The sequence below is a fragment of the Embiotoca jacksoni genome, unplaced genomic scaffold, assembly GCF_022577435.1.
Source record: "Embiotoca jacksoni isolate LCO1_2020_lvr unplaced genomic scaffold, fEmbJac1.0.p SCAF_64, whole genome shotgun sequence".
Taxonomy (NCBI): Eukaryota; Metazoa; Chordata; class Actinopteri; family Embiotocidae; genus Embiotoca; species Embiotoca jacksoni.
In genome coordinates, this window is record NW_027185419.1 from 1,013,753 (window position 1) to 1,032,994 (window position 19,242).

At 44.6% G+C, this 19,242-nt stretch overlaps 2 protein-coding genes across 12 annotated transcripts in view; one reads left to right on the forward strand and one right to left on the reverse strand.

Annotated features, from left to right (window-relative positions):
- Nucleotides 1–1,329: 1,329 nt before the first annotated feature.
- LOC138213805 (circadian-associated transcriptional repressor-like) lies at nt 1,330–15,963 on the forward strand. Of its 5 annotated transcripts, XM_069175074.1 has the most exons (7): nt 1,330–1,570; nt 1,660–1,888; nt 3,953–4,391; nt 7,051–7,126; nt 8,892–8,970; nt 13,771–13,885; nt 14,191–15,963. In XM_069175074.1, exons 3-7 carry the CDS (start codon nt 3,993–3,995, stop codon nt 14,509–14,511), a joined length of 990 nt encoding a protein of 329 aa, XP_069031175.1. In that variant the 5' UTR covers nt 1,330–1,570; nt 1,660–1,888; nt 3,953–3,992; the 3' UTR covers nt 14,512–15,963. The 5 variants fall into 5 exon arrangements, with proteins under 5 accessions (XP_069031175.1, XP_069031174.1, XP_069031178.1 ...); XM_069175073.1 differs by having other exon boundaries at nt 1,330–1,888; XM_069175077.1 differs by having other exon boundaries at nt 1,330–1,888; nt 14,194–15,963.
- Nucleotides 15,679–19,242, reverse strand: part of herc1 (HECT and RLD domain containing E3 ubiquitin protein ligase family member 1) — a 52,478-nt gene continuing 48,914 nt past the window's right edge. For all 7 annotated transcript variants that reach the window (XM_069175068.1, XM_069175072.1, XM_069175071.1 and 4 more), the window contains 3 exons: nt 18,072–18,224; nt 17,218–17,523; nt 15,679–16,321 (listed from right to left, as the gene is read on the reverse strand). In XM_069175068.1, coding sequence (XP_069031169.1) covers nt 16,136–16,321; nt 17,218–17,523; nt 18,072–18,224 — 645 coding nt within the window. In that variant the 3' untranslated portion in view covers nt 15,679–16,135. The remainder of the gene's footprint in view (nt 16,322–17,217; nt 17,524–18,071; nt 18,225–19,242) is intronic.

Genomic DNA, 19,242 nt, shown 5'->3' on the forward strand with positions numbered 1-19,242 from the left:
TACTGCGTTCAAGAAACTCGACCACATTTCAGAGGTATAACTGGACTTTAGTCACTCAGTGTTGTATTATTGACAAAACCTCGTACACTCGATGTGATGACGGCGAACACGTCACAGTACGTATCTAAATACACCCGTCTGTCCACTAGAGGTCACCGTGTCCAGGTCACGGTTTTCATCGCCTCGCCATAAAAAAGTTGAGTTTTTAGCTAATGACACAATAATGACTTGCAAAAAAAAAAAAAAAAAAAAAAAATGACTTGATGCTTTTTGAATGGGAGTCTATTGAAGCCTGATGTTTTTTGGAGCCAGCCCCTCGTGGCCCTCGGTGGTATTACACTTTAAAGCACCACCTCTGCATTAGCTTCTCTTTTCAGACACGGAGGCTCCGTCTATTTTTGTGTCCAGTCTACGTCCCAAACAAGTCACCTTCCTTTTCTAAACGTGACACTGACACGGCGTCCACTAGTGGACTAACGGGCGTATTACACCTTTCGGCATGACACCTGGTTAAATGTAAGCAGGTGTGAAGTCCATTAAAAGGTCAGTGACAAAGAATATTTTGTCACTTTAAGGATATAATTGCGCAAATTGTTATTAGATTATGTTTATAATATATATGCCTCATTAAAAGTTTCAGACCCTCTTTTGGTTTGAGATGTGGAGCATTTGTTTAAACACATTAAATCATTATTCATAATTTATTAGTTTATGTTGAGGCGGATTGCAAATTATATCGCAACATACGATTACACCTTTCAATAACTGGATAACATCAGTGCTCTGTCTGACATTCTTTAAGAAAAGCTCAACTTAAAATAGAAGAAGAATTAAAAAACCGTGTAAGATGTTGATAAATTGTCTAAACTCTATTAAAATCTCTGCCCTGATTTGACCCTCTAATGATGGTTTGGTGTTTATATTTTATCCGTTTTTGTTTGTTTGTGATGTTCTCCGTGTAATAATGTGTTTAGTTCTTGTTTTAAAACGACGCTTCCGGAAGCCTTTGAACGCAGCACCACTGTCGCTCGAGCTGCTGCGCGACTCTGAGTTCGTCTGAAGCTGCCGCCCGCGCGCGGCCGCGCTCGGTGTCGTCACCGTCTGATCACCTGGTGCACTGCTCCTGCCTTGTGTTTATCTTCCCTCCACATTTCCCCCGCGTGTGTGCGGCGCTCCCCGGGGGAGGAGGGAGGGAGAGGGAGGAGGGAGAGGGAGGGAGGAGGGAGGGAGGGAGGGAGAGGGAGGGAGAGGGAGGAGGGAGGGAGGGAGAGGGAGGGAGAGGGAGGAGGGAGGGAGAGGGAGGGACGGGGGGGGGGGGCGGCGCGTGAGGTAGCGGCGCGCGGACCTGGCGGAGAGGAGAGGAGCTCGTTCTGGATGCCCCGCCCCTCTCGGACACGTTGCCCTGGGAGAGGCTGCACGCGCTGGATGGGATTCCTGCCCGCCCGCCTTCCTTCCTGCGTCTGCTGCTTTTTCGTGGTTCCGCTCCATCACCGGTTCACCGGTTCACCGGTTCGGTCGGACACGGAAGGGTTGCCGCCGCCGGGAAACACACGCGCACGGTCCACTTCTGGTAAGTGACGGTTCTTGGCTGCTCGCGCACACACCTGCCCGTCCTGCGGCTCACCTGCGCGGTAAATATTCTTGGTGTTTATTAATGAGCGAGCGGAGGACGGTGGAGCAGAGGAGGAGGAGGAGGAGCAGAGGAGGAGCAGAGGAGACGGTGGAGCAGAGGAGAAGGAGCAGCAGAGGAGAAGGAGCAGCAGAGGAGAAGGAGGAGCAGAGGAGACGGTGGAGCAGCAGAGGAGAAGGAGCAGCAGAGGAGAAGGAGGAGCAGAGGAGAAGGAGGAGCAGAGGAGACGCCGGCTGCGCTTCTCTCTTTCTTTTGGAGGTGATGTTTGCGGTCTTTTGGAGGTGATGTTTGCGGTCTTTTGGAGGTGATGTTTGCGGTCTTTTGGAGGTGATGTTTGCGGTCTTTTGGAGGTGATGTTTGCGGGTTGGAGACGCAGCTCTGCGCCGCGCCGAACAAACCGGTCAGGATGATTTCTGATGGAGAAAGTAAAGTTGTGTGTTTTATTTTTGCTGCTGCATCAGCGGCGTGAAGGCTGCGTGTCCTGCGGGGTTTTAAATGCCTCCATGTGGGGTGAACGTCCGCGGCGCCGCTCGGTCACTTGGACCGGCAGCGTGGCTGCATGTGGACGGACAGGCGACGGGAAGCAGGTCCATGTGTTTGGATGCTTTTTTTTTTTTTTTTTTTTTCTTACATAATGTTGGACGACGTGCCCGTTTGAAGGAGGCAGAGGAGGGTTATTCAATCCTGCCGGCCTGGACTGAGTCACTGCAGGGCTGTACTGTGTCTGAGAAGCAGCACTCCGGATCCAGAACCGGAACCCCTTTTAAAAAATACTCAGGTCTCCATTATGTTTATAACCAACAACAAGAAAAAGTCCGTCAACTTTTCTTTCATACGATATATTTTAACGGGTTCATTTCATTTTATGGTCTTTTTTTACCATAAGATGTGAATATGTGTCCGAATTACTTTTTATAAATCTTAAAGTCACTTCCTAAATTAAAATGATTTAGTTATTTAATTATTCTATTTTATTTACTTTTATCTGTTTAATTAATTGACTTTTGTCATCCATGAATCTGTTTGCTTTTCACGCCAACAGAAATGAGATAAAGACGTTAAGAAGGTAGAATAATTAAAATCTTAATGACTAACACCTTTAACACAGGAAGTGGCCTGAAGTTAAAAATAAAAATAAGACCAAACAGATTATCTTCTGATTTTAGACTGTTGATTGGGTAATACAGGATATATTAGACGTCAGCTTGTTAATATGTGTTTGGTAAAACTTGTACAATCACCGCAATAAAGAGAAACTAATCCACCGGGTAACCAGCAGATTAAAATTTAAGAAATCTTAATATTAAAAAATTAATAAATCTTTTATTTGTATTGTATCACGCTGATGCTGTTCTGACAGCCCGTTGGTGGGCCAACAAACAAACTATGACACTTTCTGTCCGTATTTTTTCTTAAATTTTCCAGCCGCTTCGCTCCGTTTCTATATTTATCTTTTATTATGAAAAATACAGAGCACCAAAAATCCATGTTTCCTTTTTAACAGTACAAGTTAATAAAACGCAGTGTCCTACTGAGTTTACGCAAATGTTTACTACTTAGAGGTTGCTGATGCGCTCTGAAACATAGAAAACAACAAAACAGTGCAAAATACCAACAACTAAAACCAAAATGTAAAACAATTGTTTTGGTCAAAAACAAAGGATTGAGAGAGAACTCAGTTTCACCAGCAACAGGTCAAAGGTCACCGGAAGTTCGTTGTTGTCGTTTCGACGCCCGGTCGCTCCATTAACAAAGAACTCTTTCAACTTACTGACGTTAGTGGTGAACTGAGTCCTGATGTTGATCAATATTTTACTGTCCTTTGTTTTCAAATCATTGTTGATCTGACTTTTGGGGTCAGTTAAGTCAGTTATCAGATTGATGAAGCTGCTGCATTTAAAACAGCGTTCCTCTTTCTGCTCTGCCCGCCCGCTGAGAACGGCATGCAGTTCGCAGCGGCGCCGACGGGAAGGATTTGACGAAGTCGTAGTTTAAAAACGATGTCCGGCTTATCAGTGACGATAAACCGAGCTGATAAAAAAACACCTGATTCATGTCAGACTTTAATTTGAAGAGTCGTTATTCAGTGAAATTCCCACTACCGAGACAAAACTTCAAAAAAAGACCTGCGGTCTCAATTTTAAGCAGAAAAGTCGTGACTCATTTCATCCGGAGCGCTGCTTCGCCCGTACGAAGAAATATAAGAAACTAAAGACGAGGTTCAGTGTGTTTGAGGAGGTCGAGCTGTTCAGTGTTTCTGTTTCAGAGGTGAATTTATTTTTGAAAACACGTCTTTATTTTGAGACTCTTGTCTTCCTGCAGGTCCATGATGCTCTCTGCTGGCTGACCGTCTGACTCCAACATGTCCACCTCCGACTCGGATTACTCCATCGACTGGCTCGCCAGCGACGAGGACGACTACGACGGCCCGACCACGTTAATCCCTCAGCTCGCAGAGGAGCTGCCGTCGTCATCACCGCCATCGTCATCATCATCGTCATCATCATCGTCATCATCGTTGTCGTCGTCGTCGTCGTCAGGAGCAACGGCGACGTCCTGCAGGGAGTCTCCGACGAGCTGCTTTCACTCGGGAGCCCAGAGGAAGAGGAGGAGGAGTCACTGCAGGGAGGAAGCTGACAGTCCGGTTCAGGGATTTACCTCCGTTTGCGAGGAGGCGGAGCTTCGCTCCAGCAGGAAGAGGCCGGGCGGCGACGCTTCGGCCGCTCGGACGGACTCTGAAGATGAACTTTTCTCGCGCAAGGTGAGACGTTTTTTTGTTGTTGTGGTGTTTTCCCCTGAATTACTCTGTACACACAGGAGCACACAGAGGCATGCTGGGTAATATTGTCAGAGAGTTTTTTTTATTTTTTTATCATTTAATCCTTTTTCTGTAGAAATCGAGTCAAAATGAGACAAATTAACTCCAGAAGTTAAAGTTATGGAGCCAAACGAGTTCACAGAGTGCTGATTAAACCGCCCGTCTCTTCACCATTACATAGTGTTTTTAAATCTGGTGTCTGGTGAGACATTCCCACGCTGGCCGGATGAATTCACACTGAGCATGCTCAGACCCGGCTAACTTCTGGTTAGCCACATGCTAACTTGAATGGGGATCAAATAATAAAATCGTGCGTCTCTTCTAGACTTTCTTAATGTTATTGGATTAAAGCCTGACAGTGAAACGATGTCATTGAACTGCCGTAGTCATAGCGACGGAACAGACTACAGTAGAGACGCGGTCATGTGTCCACAGTGTTCTTGTAGTTACCCTCCCCGACAGAAGGGGGAGACAAAAGTTTCAGCACCGCAGGTTTAAGTTACCGAAAGAAACAGAAAACCAACAAATGCCAAAAAAAGACCTCCAAAAAAATCTGCTTAGAAAAAGTCAGTTCAGAAGTTGCTTTCGAATTATCTCGTTTTTAAGTTTTCCTCGTTTCTGTAGTAAACCGACGGCGGTCGTCGTTCACCTGCGGGTTCGTGATGAAGAGGAGCTGCTAAACGATAATTCTGCTCCCGTTCAGACCAGCTGACTGAATGTAAACAAACGATTTCAGGTTTGGAAGAGAACCGCAGCAAACAGCAACTTCACAACAAACTGACTTTCACGTGACTTATTTTTAAATGTTTGTTTTTCGGGGCGGACTGAAAGTAAACATAGAAAAAGGACGATGACGCTGGCTGCATCACCTGAAGGGGTGGAGTCAGCACCACCCACGGAGACGCATTAAGAGGAAATAAAGCAGGTTATAATAAACCGAATTACCCTTTAAGATCTTTGAGAACTGAACCGAGCTGGTTTAAAACGGTGAAAGTGCACAGAAATCTGTGAACAAGGGCGTCCACATACTTTTGCTGCGAATCTGCAGGTGTTAAAATTCATTTAAAAACTTTTACTGTCAGTTGAAATAAAACATTCATGAAACTCTGAAAGTTGTTCAGCAGATGAAGAAACTGAACTAAAGTTTACTGAACTGAACCATTAAAATGAACCGCGACGGATGTTTGAAGTGAAAAACTCGGTGGAGTCCTGAAGTCTCAACGGAGTCTCTGGTCTCGACAGAAGCTTTTAGGAACATCAGTGATTAATTCATTATTTATAATTAGTGTGGAGAAAACCATGAATGCTGTGCAGCAGGTCGCCGGCTGATGTTCGTCACATGATCTGATTATTTCACTCTTTAAAGAGTTTTAAAAAGTGTGAAATATTTTTCTGTCATACGAGAATAGATTTTTCTGTTTTTATATATTTGTGAAGCTGTAAAGGAAGGAAGGAAAGAAATAAAGAGAGAAGGAAAGAAGGAAGGAAGGAAATAAATAAAGAGAGAAGGAAAGAAGGAAGGAAGGAAATAAATAAAGAGAGAAGGAAATAAATAAAGAGAGAAGGAAAGAATTAAAGAGAGAAGGAAAGAAGGAAGGAAGGAAATAAATAAAGAGAGAAGGAAATAAATAAAGAGAGAAGGAAAGAAGGAAGGAAGGAAAGAAATAAAGAGAGAAGGAAAGAAATAAAGAGAGAAGGAAAGAAGGAAGGAAGGAAAGAAATAAAGAGAGAAGGAAAGAAGGAAGGAAGGAAAGAAATAAAGAGAGAAGGAAGGAAGGAAGGAAGGAAAGAAATAAAGAGAGAAGGAAAGAAGGAAGGAAGGAAAGAAATAAAGAGAGAAGGAAGGAAGGAAGGAAGGAAAGAAATAAAGAGAGAAGGAAAGAAGGAAGGAAGGAAATAAATAAAGAGAGAAGGAAATAAATAAAGAGAGAAGGAAGGAAGGAAATAAATAAAGAGAGAAGGAAAGAAGGAAGGAAGGAAAGAAAGAAAGAAGTCCTGATAAAACGTGATGTCACCGTTCATGCTGCTGTGATGATGTCAGAGGTGTTAAAACTAAGATGTAAATCCACCGACGAACATGAAAAAGCTCAGGCTCCGCCCACCCGCTGCAGCCCTCAGGCTCCGCCCACCCGCTGCAGCCCTCAGGCTCCGCCCACCCGCTGCAGCCCTCAGGCTCCGCCCACCCGCTGCTCCATAACAAAACGTATCAACAACAGAGACGTGACGGATCAATAATTAAAGTGCAGGGCGGAGCGAGCTGATATCAAACGGTGTAAGAGGATCCGCCGGTGCCGCCTTTCAGTCGGCCACCTCCACAACCTGTGACATCATCGTTACGGTCAGGTTCTCCAAATATGGGCGTCTGATCTTTAAACGAGTCAATCTGCTAATAGTTAATCAATATGACGAAAATGAGGAAGTGAGAATGAGTCATGCTCACACACACACACACACACACACACACACACACACACACACACACACACACACACACACACCTCTCCTGAGGACGGCTGCTCTTAAAGTGGCCATTAAAAAGCACTTTAGCGCTGATAGCATGAATGCTAGCAGTGGATGCTAACCCCTCTGGTGTCCCTCCTAGCGCTCCGAGCTGCAGCGCTACGTCCAGCCGCTGTCCTCCATCCTGAGAGGCCTCCGGTCGGGCAGGTACTCCGAACGTAAGTGTCTCTCACACACCGTCCTCTTCTCCCGGTTTCTTAGTAGGACACGACAGGTTGGAGTTCGATGAGGAAGAACCTGACGTAGTTTTTAAACTCCTACTTTGTTTCCTCGTAGCTGCGGTCAGTTCTCAGTTCTTAGTTCTCAGTTCTTAGTTCTCAGTTCTCAGTTCTTAGTTCTCAGTTCTCAGTTCTTAGTTCTCAGTTCTTAGTTCTCAGTTCTCAGTTCTTAGTTCTCATAATAGATCTAATTACAGCGTTCAACACGTTTTATTTTTCTTCTCCGTTAATACGAAAGACTGAAAGACTGAAACCGAACGTCCGGAAATAAAAAGACTCTGAAAATTACAGTTGTGGAACAAAAAGCCCTGAAGGATCAAAGCACTCGAGTCATTTAACATCTTCTCTAAACCGAGAGATGAAAGACGCTCGGTTTGCTCAGCGTCGGTGAAGATCGACCGGGCGCTCCACTTCCTGCAGGCGAGGCGCCGCTCGCCCGAAATCAAAGTCCTGAAGTCTGAAATCAAGTTCGACTGCAGGAGCTCAAATAAATATTCTCACATTACAACTGACGTGATGCAATCAGCACGTCATACATATTTTATTAAATCAAACTGTGCTCGTAATGCGAACCCTTCAGAGTAAAAGCCTCGAGGAGCTGAATTTAATAGTAATCCACATTAATCACTACGTGGGAGATTTCTTTCCACTTTAAACCACCGATCTGAACGTCGAGGAGGATCTGAAGGAAACGGAGACGAGCAGATCGACGGGAGCGATGATCCATTTATATGAAATCATCTCAAATATCACACTTCTGATTCAAAGTCCCGACATCAACTACAGGATCTGAATTATCAGAACTACGTTACTCTGAGAATCTGGGACTGTTGGACTTAGTTACTCTAAGACTTAGTTACTTTAGGACTTAGTTACTTTAGGACGAATTTAGTATTCGACTTAGTTACTCTAAGACTTAGTTACTTTATGACTTAGTTACTTTAGGACGAATTTAGTATTTGGCTTAGTAACTTTAGGACTTAGTTACTATTTGACTTGGTAACTTTAGGACTTAGCTACTTCAGGACTTAGTTACTCTAGAACGTAGTTACTCTTGGACTTAGTTACTCTTGGACGTAGTTAGTATTGGACGTAGTTACTCTAGGACTCAGCTACTCTAGGACGTAGTTACTCTAGGACTTAGTTACTCTATGACTTAGTTACTCTTGGACTTTTTTACTGTGACTGTTAATCTTGAACTTGTTTCTCTCTAATTTAAACTTTGAGGAACTCCAGAACGTCGTAATTGTTTTTCCTTCGCGGTGTTTCATACGATCTCGATGATTTCTGCTTCACGTAACGTTTTATTGAGGAAACACTGATTTCTTACAAACTGCTGTAACAGTAAAAAAAAAAGATTTCCTGGAACGCTGACATAAAAAACCCCGAATGATCCAGTGAGCGTCGTCTCGTCGTGGACGTGACGGCGGGACGCCTGCTGTTAGTTAAAGACGTAGTCTGAGTGTCTGGTGACGTCCAGCCGGCTCCGCGGGGCGATCGAAGCCGCGATTAAAGGATGTAGCTGCCGACGAGACGTAAACCTGAAACTCGAGTCACGCCGGGCCGCTGGCGGGTTCGGTGTCGTCGAGGCGTCCCGAGAATCCAGCCGACGACGCGACGACGCGACGGAGATCATCATTAGAAACGTGTTTAGATCGAACTGAAGACGCCAACGTGACTCAACATGTCTCTCTGTCTCCTGCAGGTCTCAGCGGTTTCCAGGAGAGCGTCGCGATGGACCGAATCCAGAGAATCATGGGGGTCCTTCAGAATCCAAACACGGGGTAAATACCTCGGAACAACTTCCACATCTGTTTGTCAATCCGCCGCCGTGGAAACGGCAGCTTAACATCGTCCCTTTTATCGCGTGTTTCGAGCTCTTTTTCTTTTTTTTGGTCCGATCAGACGGAGAAATTGCGTCCACATGGCAGATAAACAGAGATGATTGGAAGCAGGTGGGAATGTTCGGTTGATAAAATAGTTTTGGCGAGGAGGTCGATCACGGCGCTCATTTATCGTCGATCTGAGGCCGCTTCCAAAACACTTGTGTTCTCCTAAATGTTGATTAAATATAAATCTGATACTCTGACAAACGGAGAGTTGCTGCCAGATTTAGCTCGCTGTACTTTCCAAAAAATGCCTTCATACAAATACTGAAGATCTTTGTTTTTTTCCAGCTGGTTTCAGCTTTTTGGTGTTTTAAATCAAAATACAAAAGCTTTCCATAAAAACAATTAAAAAAAGAAGATTTATGAACATAGAAGCTCAGTGAGTCCGTTCATTTTGCCAAAACCAGTAGAATACAGTAAAGACAGCTCTTATTTTAGAGTTTATTTTAACCAGTGAACTCGGATCTGCTTGGAAACACGTTTAGTAAATTAAATTCATGGTTTTCAACTCATTTATTTTCACATTTGAGGTTTTAAGATTTTACCCTGAAAACTAAAAATGACAAAAGAAACTCTCCTCAAAACCGAATCTGCAACTAACAGTTATTTTCATCATTGGTTAATCTGTCGATTAGTTTCTCTATTAATTAATTTGTCTATAAAGTGTCAGAAAATGGTTGAAAATGTCGATGCAAAGCCGAAGTTGCAGCCAAAAATCTCTGGTTTTGTTCTGACTAACAGTTCACACCCAAAACATGTTCACGTTTATCGTCACGGAGACGAAAAGGAACCAGAAAATAACAACTTCTGCTTTATTTTTTGATTAAAAAATGTTGGAAGCTTTTAATCTAAATCGTAACAGTGATTCAAAAAATACAGTTTATATCTTTGAGGAAGTCAAAAAAACTTTGAATCTGAGAATTTCATCAGTTCTCGGCCGTTTTTGATGCTCAGTTTTCAGTCAGCGGGTAAAATACTGATGTTTAATATCATGTTTAATCATGTTCACAAGAATGTGTGTTTCAAAATAAAATGTACAAAAGATATTCTCACGTAAAATAATTGGAAATCTCAAAGTTGAACTTGAGCGTCGTATTTTCTCCCTGAACTTTCTACGACCTCCATTAACGTCGCAGATATTAAGTACGACTCCGAGGAACTTCAAACGGACTCGTGGACGTTGGCGAGCTGTTCGGTGGGCGGAGTTCGTCTCCGTTTGTTTAACAATCGCAGGAAAACGGCTGAAGGTCGTTTAATTCACTTTTCGTTGATTTACGGCTAAACAGGCTGTCGGGAACATCGAAGGTCTGACGTCAGTAAAGTTCATTTGTTGCACCTTTTGTAAGAAATTGAACAGCTAAAACTCTTTGATTTTTAAACTTCCTTTTGTTTCCTTGATGGTAACGACACTGAAAACAGGACGTCGACGTCGGTTCGTTGTTAACCAGACTTCTTCAGGCGTCTGCAGTTTGTTTCAATGTAGGACGAGTTACCAAAATAAAAGTCTGCATCAAACTAATCCAGCTTTCACAATTATCAGCTACAAATATGTCAAGATAAAAGTTTATAAATGCTGCTTTTGTTTTGTAATAAGTAAAAAAATATGTTTTAAAATCTTTAAAGCAACTAAGTTTTCACATTGAATATATTTAAAATGTTAATTTAAATGATAAATGTTTCAATTATTTTGGCCAATAATGTCTTCAAATTAAAACGTTGCTGCATGAAGTTATTTTTTAACGGAGGTTTGTAACGTCGGGTGGAAACAGACGAAACTTCCTCCGTTGAGCTTCTTCTGGGACGCCGACGGACTTCACGCCGTTCCGTCCGTCTGCGCCGGACCGCACACGAAGCGCCGCGGCGTTGGTCGGCGTCCAACTCGGCGTCCAACTCGGCGTCCAACTCGGCCCGTGAACGTCAGAATCGAACACGTGTACGTTCCGCGGTGGTTTCGTCCACCGGCAGAACATATCGGATGTTGTTTCAAGGCTTCGGTGGGAAACGCAGTCAGAGGCTATAAAAAATGGAAGTCAGCGGAGATATTTCCGGCCGTGAAGTCGACTCCGCTCGTGAATCTGCTGCCGTTCGTTCATGCCTGACGTTTATTTCCACCGCTGACGAGAACGTGAACGACACCGATGTTTGTTGTTTTAATTGAGGAGAAACTTTAACGGAAAGCTTTCAGAGGAAATATATATTTTTCCAGCTCCAAATTAAAACCCATATTAAAAAGGATTAAAAGGACTTATTGTGCAAATATATCAACAAAATCTACTTTCTCTTTTTACTGTGTAATTTGCAAACCTCTCCGATCTCTGTAGAAGATATTTCTGGACATAATTACATCCGAAAAAAACAACTTCTCAAACTAATGAAATCTGCTTTTCAGTTTAATGTGTGTCTGCAGCTTGTTTTCACTTTTTAATGTCTGACATTAAAACCGGCATGTTTCAGAAAATGAAAACAGAAAAGTTCCAGATAAATTTGACATTTATACATTTAAAAACAAACTTTTCTGACAAACGTTTCCACTCTAAAGTCAAACTCAGGTCAAAACTTCAGGAATCATTCATTTAAATGAATATTTACAACAGTTCACAAATATGCAATAACGGTTGTGGCCACCTGGGGGCAGCAGAAACACCCTGAGAACACAACACTTGTTCCTTAAAAGAAAGACTTTTAAAGCTGCAGCCAACAGTTAACAAAAAGGGTTTTTCTTCAGTAATCAATTGATTTTCAATGTATAAAAATGCCGATTACAATCACTTTCCAAAAAAGCCTGTCTGTCTGTACCTTTAAGAGATAATTGATATCCCTGTCTTCTGATTGGCTGACTCTTTTCCGTCCCGGACCAACCACAGTCTCTCTTTGGTCCTCCCTAGCTAGCTCTGTTTTCCTCTGCGTAACGAGGTCGGACAGTCGGGCCGAGCTTCGGGCCGCACGTGGAACATCGGCGTCAGTTTGTGACATCACAAACTTACATAAGTCCAAACAGCGCGGTCACTGAATACAGGCCGCGTGCGGGCCGAGCGTTTCGACACTTTCGACGGTATTTATAGCTCCTCGACCCGCTTTTTGAATCAGAAAAGAAAATCCGATATCTCCACGATATGGGACCTTTAAAACGGGGAACGAAGCCTCCTACGAAATACGAGCTCCGACAACGTGAGCAGTAACTCTCGGAGCAGATGTGTATTTGTGGCGCTCAGGTGTCCCCACGAAGCCGTTCATGCTTTCTCCTGTCGGAGAGGTGGGCGGGGCCTCGCCACAGGGCTTACTGCTCTATTTATAGCCTGTGAATGGGACAGGCACCTCCCCCCCTCCCCCCCGCCCCTCCTCCCTCCCCCTCCCCCCCCTCTCCTTCCTCCCCCTCCTCCCCCGCTGCCACGTGTGGGCTGCAGCCTGCGTGGAGCTGCGGTCACATTTCTCATGTGGAGCTCAACATGCTCCGCTCGTCTCGTCATGTGACGCTCAGATAGCATCTCACGGGCGGGGAGGAATGCAGCTACACTAGGATCGACCCTCCTCCTCCACCTCCTCCTCCTCCTCCTCCTCCCCCTCCACCTCCTCCTCCCTCATGGGCTTTTTATTTATTCAGTCTTTGTGCTCTTTCACGTTGTCCACCAATCACATAAAGCCTCCGCCGGGCTTCATGAGGTTTATGTAATGGCCACCGGCGAGACGTCCCTAAAACCATCTGAGCTGCCGGCCGGCTCGTCTCCGACTCTCTAATCTGCTCTGCTGTTACCAAAAAAATAAAATGTCACGTTCGGACTGAAGAAACAAACGACTTCACCTCCGTCCTGCAGCAGCAACGTTTCCTCCGTCACCGGTGGAGAAAGTACTTTTCCTGCTGTTTGAAACTCATCACGGTTTAAAGGCTAACGGCCTTTTTTTTTTTTTTTTTTTTAACGACTTATAATTAATATTTCTACGATCAACAATGTGACTAAGCTGGTTTCCACCAGAATTTAACAACATTTTGAGAAAACTGACAAAAGAAAATGCAAATTAAAGTATTTTTCCGTCCAGTTCAATATCAGCAGTTTGTGGAGATAAACAGCAGGTGGCGCTGATTCTCCAAACAAATAACGGTGGTCAACAAAAAAAGGTCGTTTTTCTTTGTCTTTTCGTTAAAATCGATGAACAAAGAGTCATTGGATCAGATAGTTCCCTGGTGGAGACCAAAATCAGAGCTAAAAAAAACAAGTGAATAAATGGACGTAAACTTCAACATTGTTTAAAAACGTGTTTATTATGTCAATATGTTCTCGACTCGCTTCTGCTGCCCCCATGTGGCCGAAGAAAATATATCACTTTTTGCACATTTTTAACATGATGTTTTCTGAAACATGCAGTCAGGACGTTTTAAGTCTTTTTGAAAACCTGTAAAATAATCTTTCATTTGTCTTTTTTAACATTTGCTTGTTTGGGTTGAGCGTCTGTTTTCTCACCGGTAGAACAATTATTATTAATAAAGTAACTACCGAACCTAACCTAACAACCTTCCTGTTTCATTTCCTTTAGTTTCACAAAAAGAAGGACTTGAGGATGTATTTTTACAGAAAGTACATTTCTGTGTCAGCAGTGCTGAACTCTTACTGCCTGACTTCCACTTGTGATGAAGTACTTTCACACCGTGGCGTCAATAGTTCTGCTAATAACGTCTGAAAACTCTTTTCTCTGTTGTAGCGGACGCTTCCTCAGTATTGTTCTGAAAATAGAGGAAATGCTTCAGAGTTGGTTTCCTCACATCGGACCGGATCTGAACCCGACAGACGACGGCACTCCGGCCAAGAGGCTAAAGGTGAAGATCCCTTCAAGTTCACCTTCTGATGTTTCCTGGTTCCTTCTGCAGAATATCTTTTGGTTTTTGCACCTTTGGTCACAAAGTACAGCGTTTAAAACGGTTATGGTCGTTTATGTCGTCTGAAATATGATAAAAAAAGTCATACGTCCAAATAAATATCTGGGTATCGTGTTGTGTTGAGAACACGAGAACCCAAAAGAAAACAGAAGCAGAAATAATGAATGAAAACCTGTTTTATTGAATATAATCTGTATGTATAATGTGCTCCTGAAGTTCAACCTCACTTCCTGTTTCCTCTGCAGCAGCAGCATCACGGCAGCGCCCCGCCTCCCCCGGCCCCTCCCCCTCCTCCGCTTCCTCCTCCTCCTCCGTCGTACTCCTCCACCCACCTCAAGTGGCTTCACGCGTCTCCCGTCGGCTCCCCGAAAACCCCCGAAGCGTCGCCCTCCGGCCACCGGGAGGCGACGCAGGACAACGCCGTGTCCTCCAGCACCGACTCGCCCGCCGGGCCTCGTCCGCCCTTCAAGATCCGCTCGCCGTGTCTGGAGCGCCTCCTGCAGGCGAAGGAGAGCATCATCGCTCCGAGGAGGCGCGCCGCCGCCGCCGAGCGGCTGACGAGGTGATGATCGCGGTCTGAGGACGGCGCCGGGGGGGGAGGAGGACGGGGGGTTCTCATCACGGAGCCGGGAGACACGACAACGCCTTAAAAACAGCCCGACTCAGCGTCTCCTCCAAACGTAACGCTGTCGCTCCGACTTCAGGTCGAACGTGAGAAGAGAAAGAAAAAACAAACCGGGAGAACTTTGGATGAAAAAAGTCTCGATGACGTTGAACATTTTACAAACGGAGACGAAACCGTCTTCAGAAGGTCTTTCTACGTCACCTGTAATGAGTCCAGCGGTCGCTATGGAAACACCGAGAATGTACCCGGCTGTAATTTATGGATCTTAAAATATGAATGAATGCACATTATTCCAGTTTGCTACAGATGGAGACTCGTGTTTTTTGTTTTTTTCATACCTGAATACTTTTTTTGACCGTTACGTACGTTTGATCTGCTTCTCTTTAGGTTGTCGATGATTCCTCTACCTCACGCTGATTCCACGTCGCGGTAAACAAAAAACAACAAACAAAAAAACCCAGAAACTTTCCCGAATAAAAATAAAAAAATAGTTTTTGAGCCCAAGCGTTTCGGAAATCATTCTCACGCCTCAGAAGAGAGTTTAAAAAAAAAAATAATTCACGACCTTCCAGGCTGCTCGGTTATTAAAGGAGTTCACGGGAACACTTTCATTTGAACACGAACAAACATGAAACCGGAGGAACGTCGGAAAAATGATGGATTCAGATTTTCACCTCGAGAGCGATGAAATCCAGAATATTACTTTCACTACATTTGGAGTCTAAAACAATCGGTACTAAAAAAATAAACATGTTTGTATTCACGTGTACAAACCTGCGTTGGTTGATTATATTTTTGGTTAAAAGATTAAAATCCGAGGAGTCCGACACTCATCGCTGTCCCTGAACTCATCTTATTAACGCTAACGGAGGTTTAAATCATAAACTCCACGTAGCGTTTGAGTCCCGTACAAAAAGAAGGAATCTAAATCCATCCTTTCGCCGTGCGTGAACGTGCTGCTCCGACACGTGGAGGGTTTTTTTTTCCTCCCCCCCCCCCACTGATGGCCTTTTTGTCATTTTTTGTACTTCTGAAAAATAAACGTGACGTCTGCTTTCTGAAAACGTTCCCGTCTTTCTTCCGAAATCAAAAACCTCAGAACAACAAATCAGTTATGCAGCATTTTATTGTTGTTGTTTTTGTGTTTTTTGTTTTGTTTGTTATTGTTGTTGTCTTTTGCTTCGGGAAAAAAGTCGGCATCGGCAAATGAAAACAATAAATATGGATAATTATGCAAAACATTTTCCTAATGAAGCATTTTACACAATGTACAAATATTCTTTTTATCTTCCCGGCTGGATCGTCTTCTATACACACGAATAAACAGACCTCCATGCAGAAACCCGGAAGAAATGGGATGTGGAGTTCAAAAAGAAAAAAGAAAAGAAAGAAACACTAGATGCACTTCTCGTGTGGATTTCGTGTCGTTTAAAAACTGCTAATAAACCACGAAGAGAAATGAAAGTTTTTTTTGTGCCGTCTGACGTAAAATGTAAAAAGTCCGTCTGCTCCGGAGTTTCCTTCGACAGGTGCATCCGTGTTGCGTGTTGCGTGTTGCGTGTACTTCAGTAGTCCGTGTCGGAGCCCTCGGCGTTGTCCACGTTGCGTGACAGCATGTAGTTGTCCATGTCGATGGAGCGGCAGTTGTTGATGGCGTAGCGGAGCCGCTCGGCCATCACGGCCTGGCTGGAGTACGGAGGAAGACGCAGCTGGAAGAAGCACGTCTGGGAGGTCGGCAGGCTGTCGTACGGCTGCAGGAGGGAACGCAGCATTAACGGGGTGGAGGGGGGGGGGGGGGGCGGGGGGGTGTTGGGGGCGGGGCGGGGGGGGGGGTACACTTCCTGTCGGGAGGTCGAAAAGCTTCAGAAACGCAAGTCTTATCTGTAAATCTAGTTTCGATATCTAAAGATGTTCTGACAGAACTCCCACAATGCATCTCTGCACAGTCCAAACTCTCAATTAAAGAACTGAAGCTACGTTACGAGCACAATCGATAAGTCGACATGAAAGATAATATTTTAAATGTCAATAATAAACCAGCGTTGGTATTTTGGGCCGTCGCCATCTTAGAGCAGGAAGTGACCATATTCGGACGAGCTGGGGGAGGAGCCAGTGGATCTGACCGATCTGATCAGAAACGATACTACGTCCCGCCCACCGATAGCTGTAACCTGACTGCACCACAGGCCTGTCAATCAAACAGACACGCCCCCAAAAACAGGTCTTCTTGAATCTTCTTTTCTAATGAATGAGGGATTATTTTCAGATGGACCTCCAGAAAACTAATAAGAAGGAGTGACTTTAGCTAACAACACCGAGATAACTGATGGACACATTTTATTCACTTTGGATTTGATGAGAGAAGTTGAATGGGAGTCTATGGAGCCGGAGGCTTTTTGGAGCCGACCTCTAGTGGCACTCGCTGGTATTGCAGCTGAAGACACTTCTGGATCAGAACCATTTTACAGACCTGAAGCTACGAACTCTTTTAGAAACAGTCTGTTCTGAGGATCTGTGTGTTTCCGTTTCTTTACGACTCCCTCCAATAAATAAAAGAAGTTCAATCCCTTCGTAAACAACAACAACAAACAACTGCAGAAGCAAACGGTGAATAACAATAAAGTGGAGTTCTTTGGTTGCCGCTCACCCGGTCCACCTTCATGATCTGAAACCTCTGCGAGATGTCGGCCGTGTTGGCGGGCAGCCGGGAGCGTCCGGAGACGAAGCGCATGAAGAGGACGCGCTCCTCGTTGGAGAACTCCTCCAGCGTCTGCCAGAACCACTGGACCAGCGCGTGCTGCTCGTCCACCTCCCGGTACCGGACCACCTTCTTCAGCACGTCGCAGCAGATCTCCGGCATGCCGCACACCATCTGCTCCAGCTGCTTGGCCGTCAGCAACGACAGCAGCGGCACCGGCACGATCCACGACATGCCCTCGCGCACCGCCGCCACCTGGTGGCAGGACGGAGAACAACCGTTTAAAACTAAAAAGCCAAGTGGTTTTTTTCTAAATTTTTTATTCACGTAAAAAAAAAAATTCCTCGAAAAGAGTCAAACGTGAATCCATCCGCCGCGAAAATAGTCCCCAACAAATATTAGTTTGCTATAAAAAAGATTTATGAAACCATGGAGCCCTTTTTTTTTTTTTAAATGGAGTGCAGCGCTGGTTAAAACCAGACGGTTTGCCGGTACGATTCCTGGTTGGTGCTGTTGACGTGCAGCTTTTCTCGAGAAGCTGGCGAAGATTCGCTCGATTACATCTCTAGAAATGTGATATTATTATAATTCGGCTTGTGTGAAAGTGAAAGTAAAACACGTTGGTGCTGCTCCTGTGTTTAACAGCAGGGCGGGCGCCTCTTTTTAATGAAAGTTCATTGATATTTCACCGTTTCTTATTATCTGTATTTATAATACGAATCGTCGGCACGACCGAGAAATGAAACTCCAGTTTTGAGTCCAGCAGCTTCACCCTTTAAAACCTGAGACACTTCAGTTCGTACCTGTCGGTCGATCTCGTGCAGCCGGTACTCGATGGCTCGCTCCACGTACTCCTTCCTGTTGGAGTACGTCAGCGGGATGCTGTTTCCTCCCGGGATGATGGGCACCATTTTACCATCTGCACTCTGCCCGACAAACGAATCCAGAGGAATCATCTGGAAGACAAAAACAAACAGTCTCAGAAAAACCTGCTGATGGACCACAGGCCTGTCAATCAAACAGACACGCCCCCAAAAACAGGTCTTCTTGAATCTTCTTTTCTAATGAATGAGGGATTATTTTCAGATGGACCTTCAGAAAACTAATAAGAAGGAGTGACTTTAGCTAACAACACCGAGATAACTGATGGACACATTTTATTCACTTTGGATTTGATGAGAGAAGTTGAATGGGAGTCTATGGAGCCGGAGGCTTTTTGGAGCCGACCTCTAGTGGCACTCGCTGGTATTGCAGCTGAAGACACTTCTGGATCAGAACCATTTTACAGACCTGAAGCTACGAACACTTTTATATCCAGACTGTGCAGGTAACTCTGATATGTTGAAGTCGGACTGTTTGTTGGAATTTTTAGGTTCATATTTGGAAAATTTAGAAACAAGATATTTTCACCCATTTTCACAGATTTGTTTAAAAAAAACATAAAAAGGTCCAGAATATTTTTTCAGGGTACAAACTGATCAGAAAGATGAACTTGTCTGTAACGCTGCAGAACAGAGTACACATCAGCTGTAAGAGAACATCAGCTGATCCACACGTCACTTCGTTAACGTGAACGTTTTTCCTCCGAACGCCACCGATCGTTTATTTACCGTTTCCATCCGACGGCTTTCCGTCTGGCAGAATTCAAACCAAGTGCCTGCAGAGATTCTTCCTCCTCCTCCCACACTCCTTCCTCTCTTGCCAAAGCAGCAGATGCAGCCCCCCCCCCTCCTTCCTCCCCCCTCCCCCCTCACCACGGAGCCGGCTGCGGTGTTTTGTTCATCTCTGAACATGTGACCTCACCGGGAGCCGTTTTGGTGAATCTCCGGCGGTGGGAATGAAACGCTGCGACGGCTCGTTTTCAGCAGCACGTGAGACTCTGATGAATGAAACGTTCACGGAGGGGAAAACTCGCTGTCGTGACGATGATCAGTCACCGTGACGACGGCGTCAATGTTGACTCAGATTAATCCT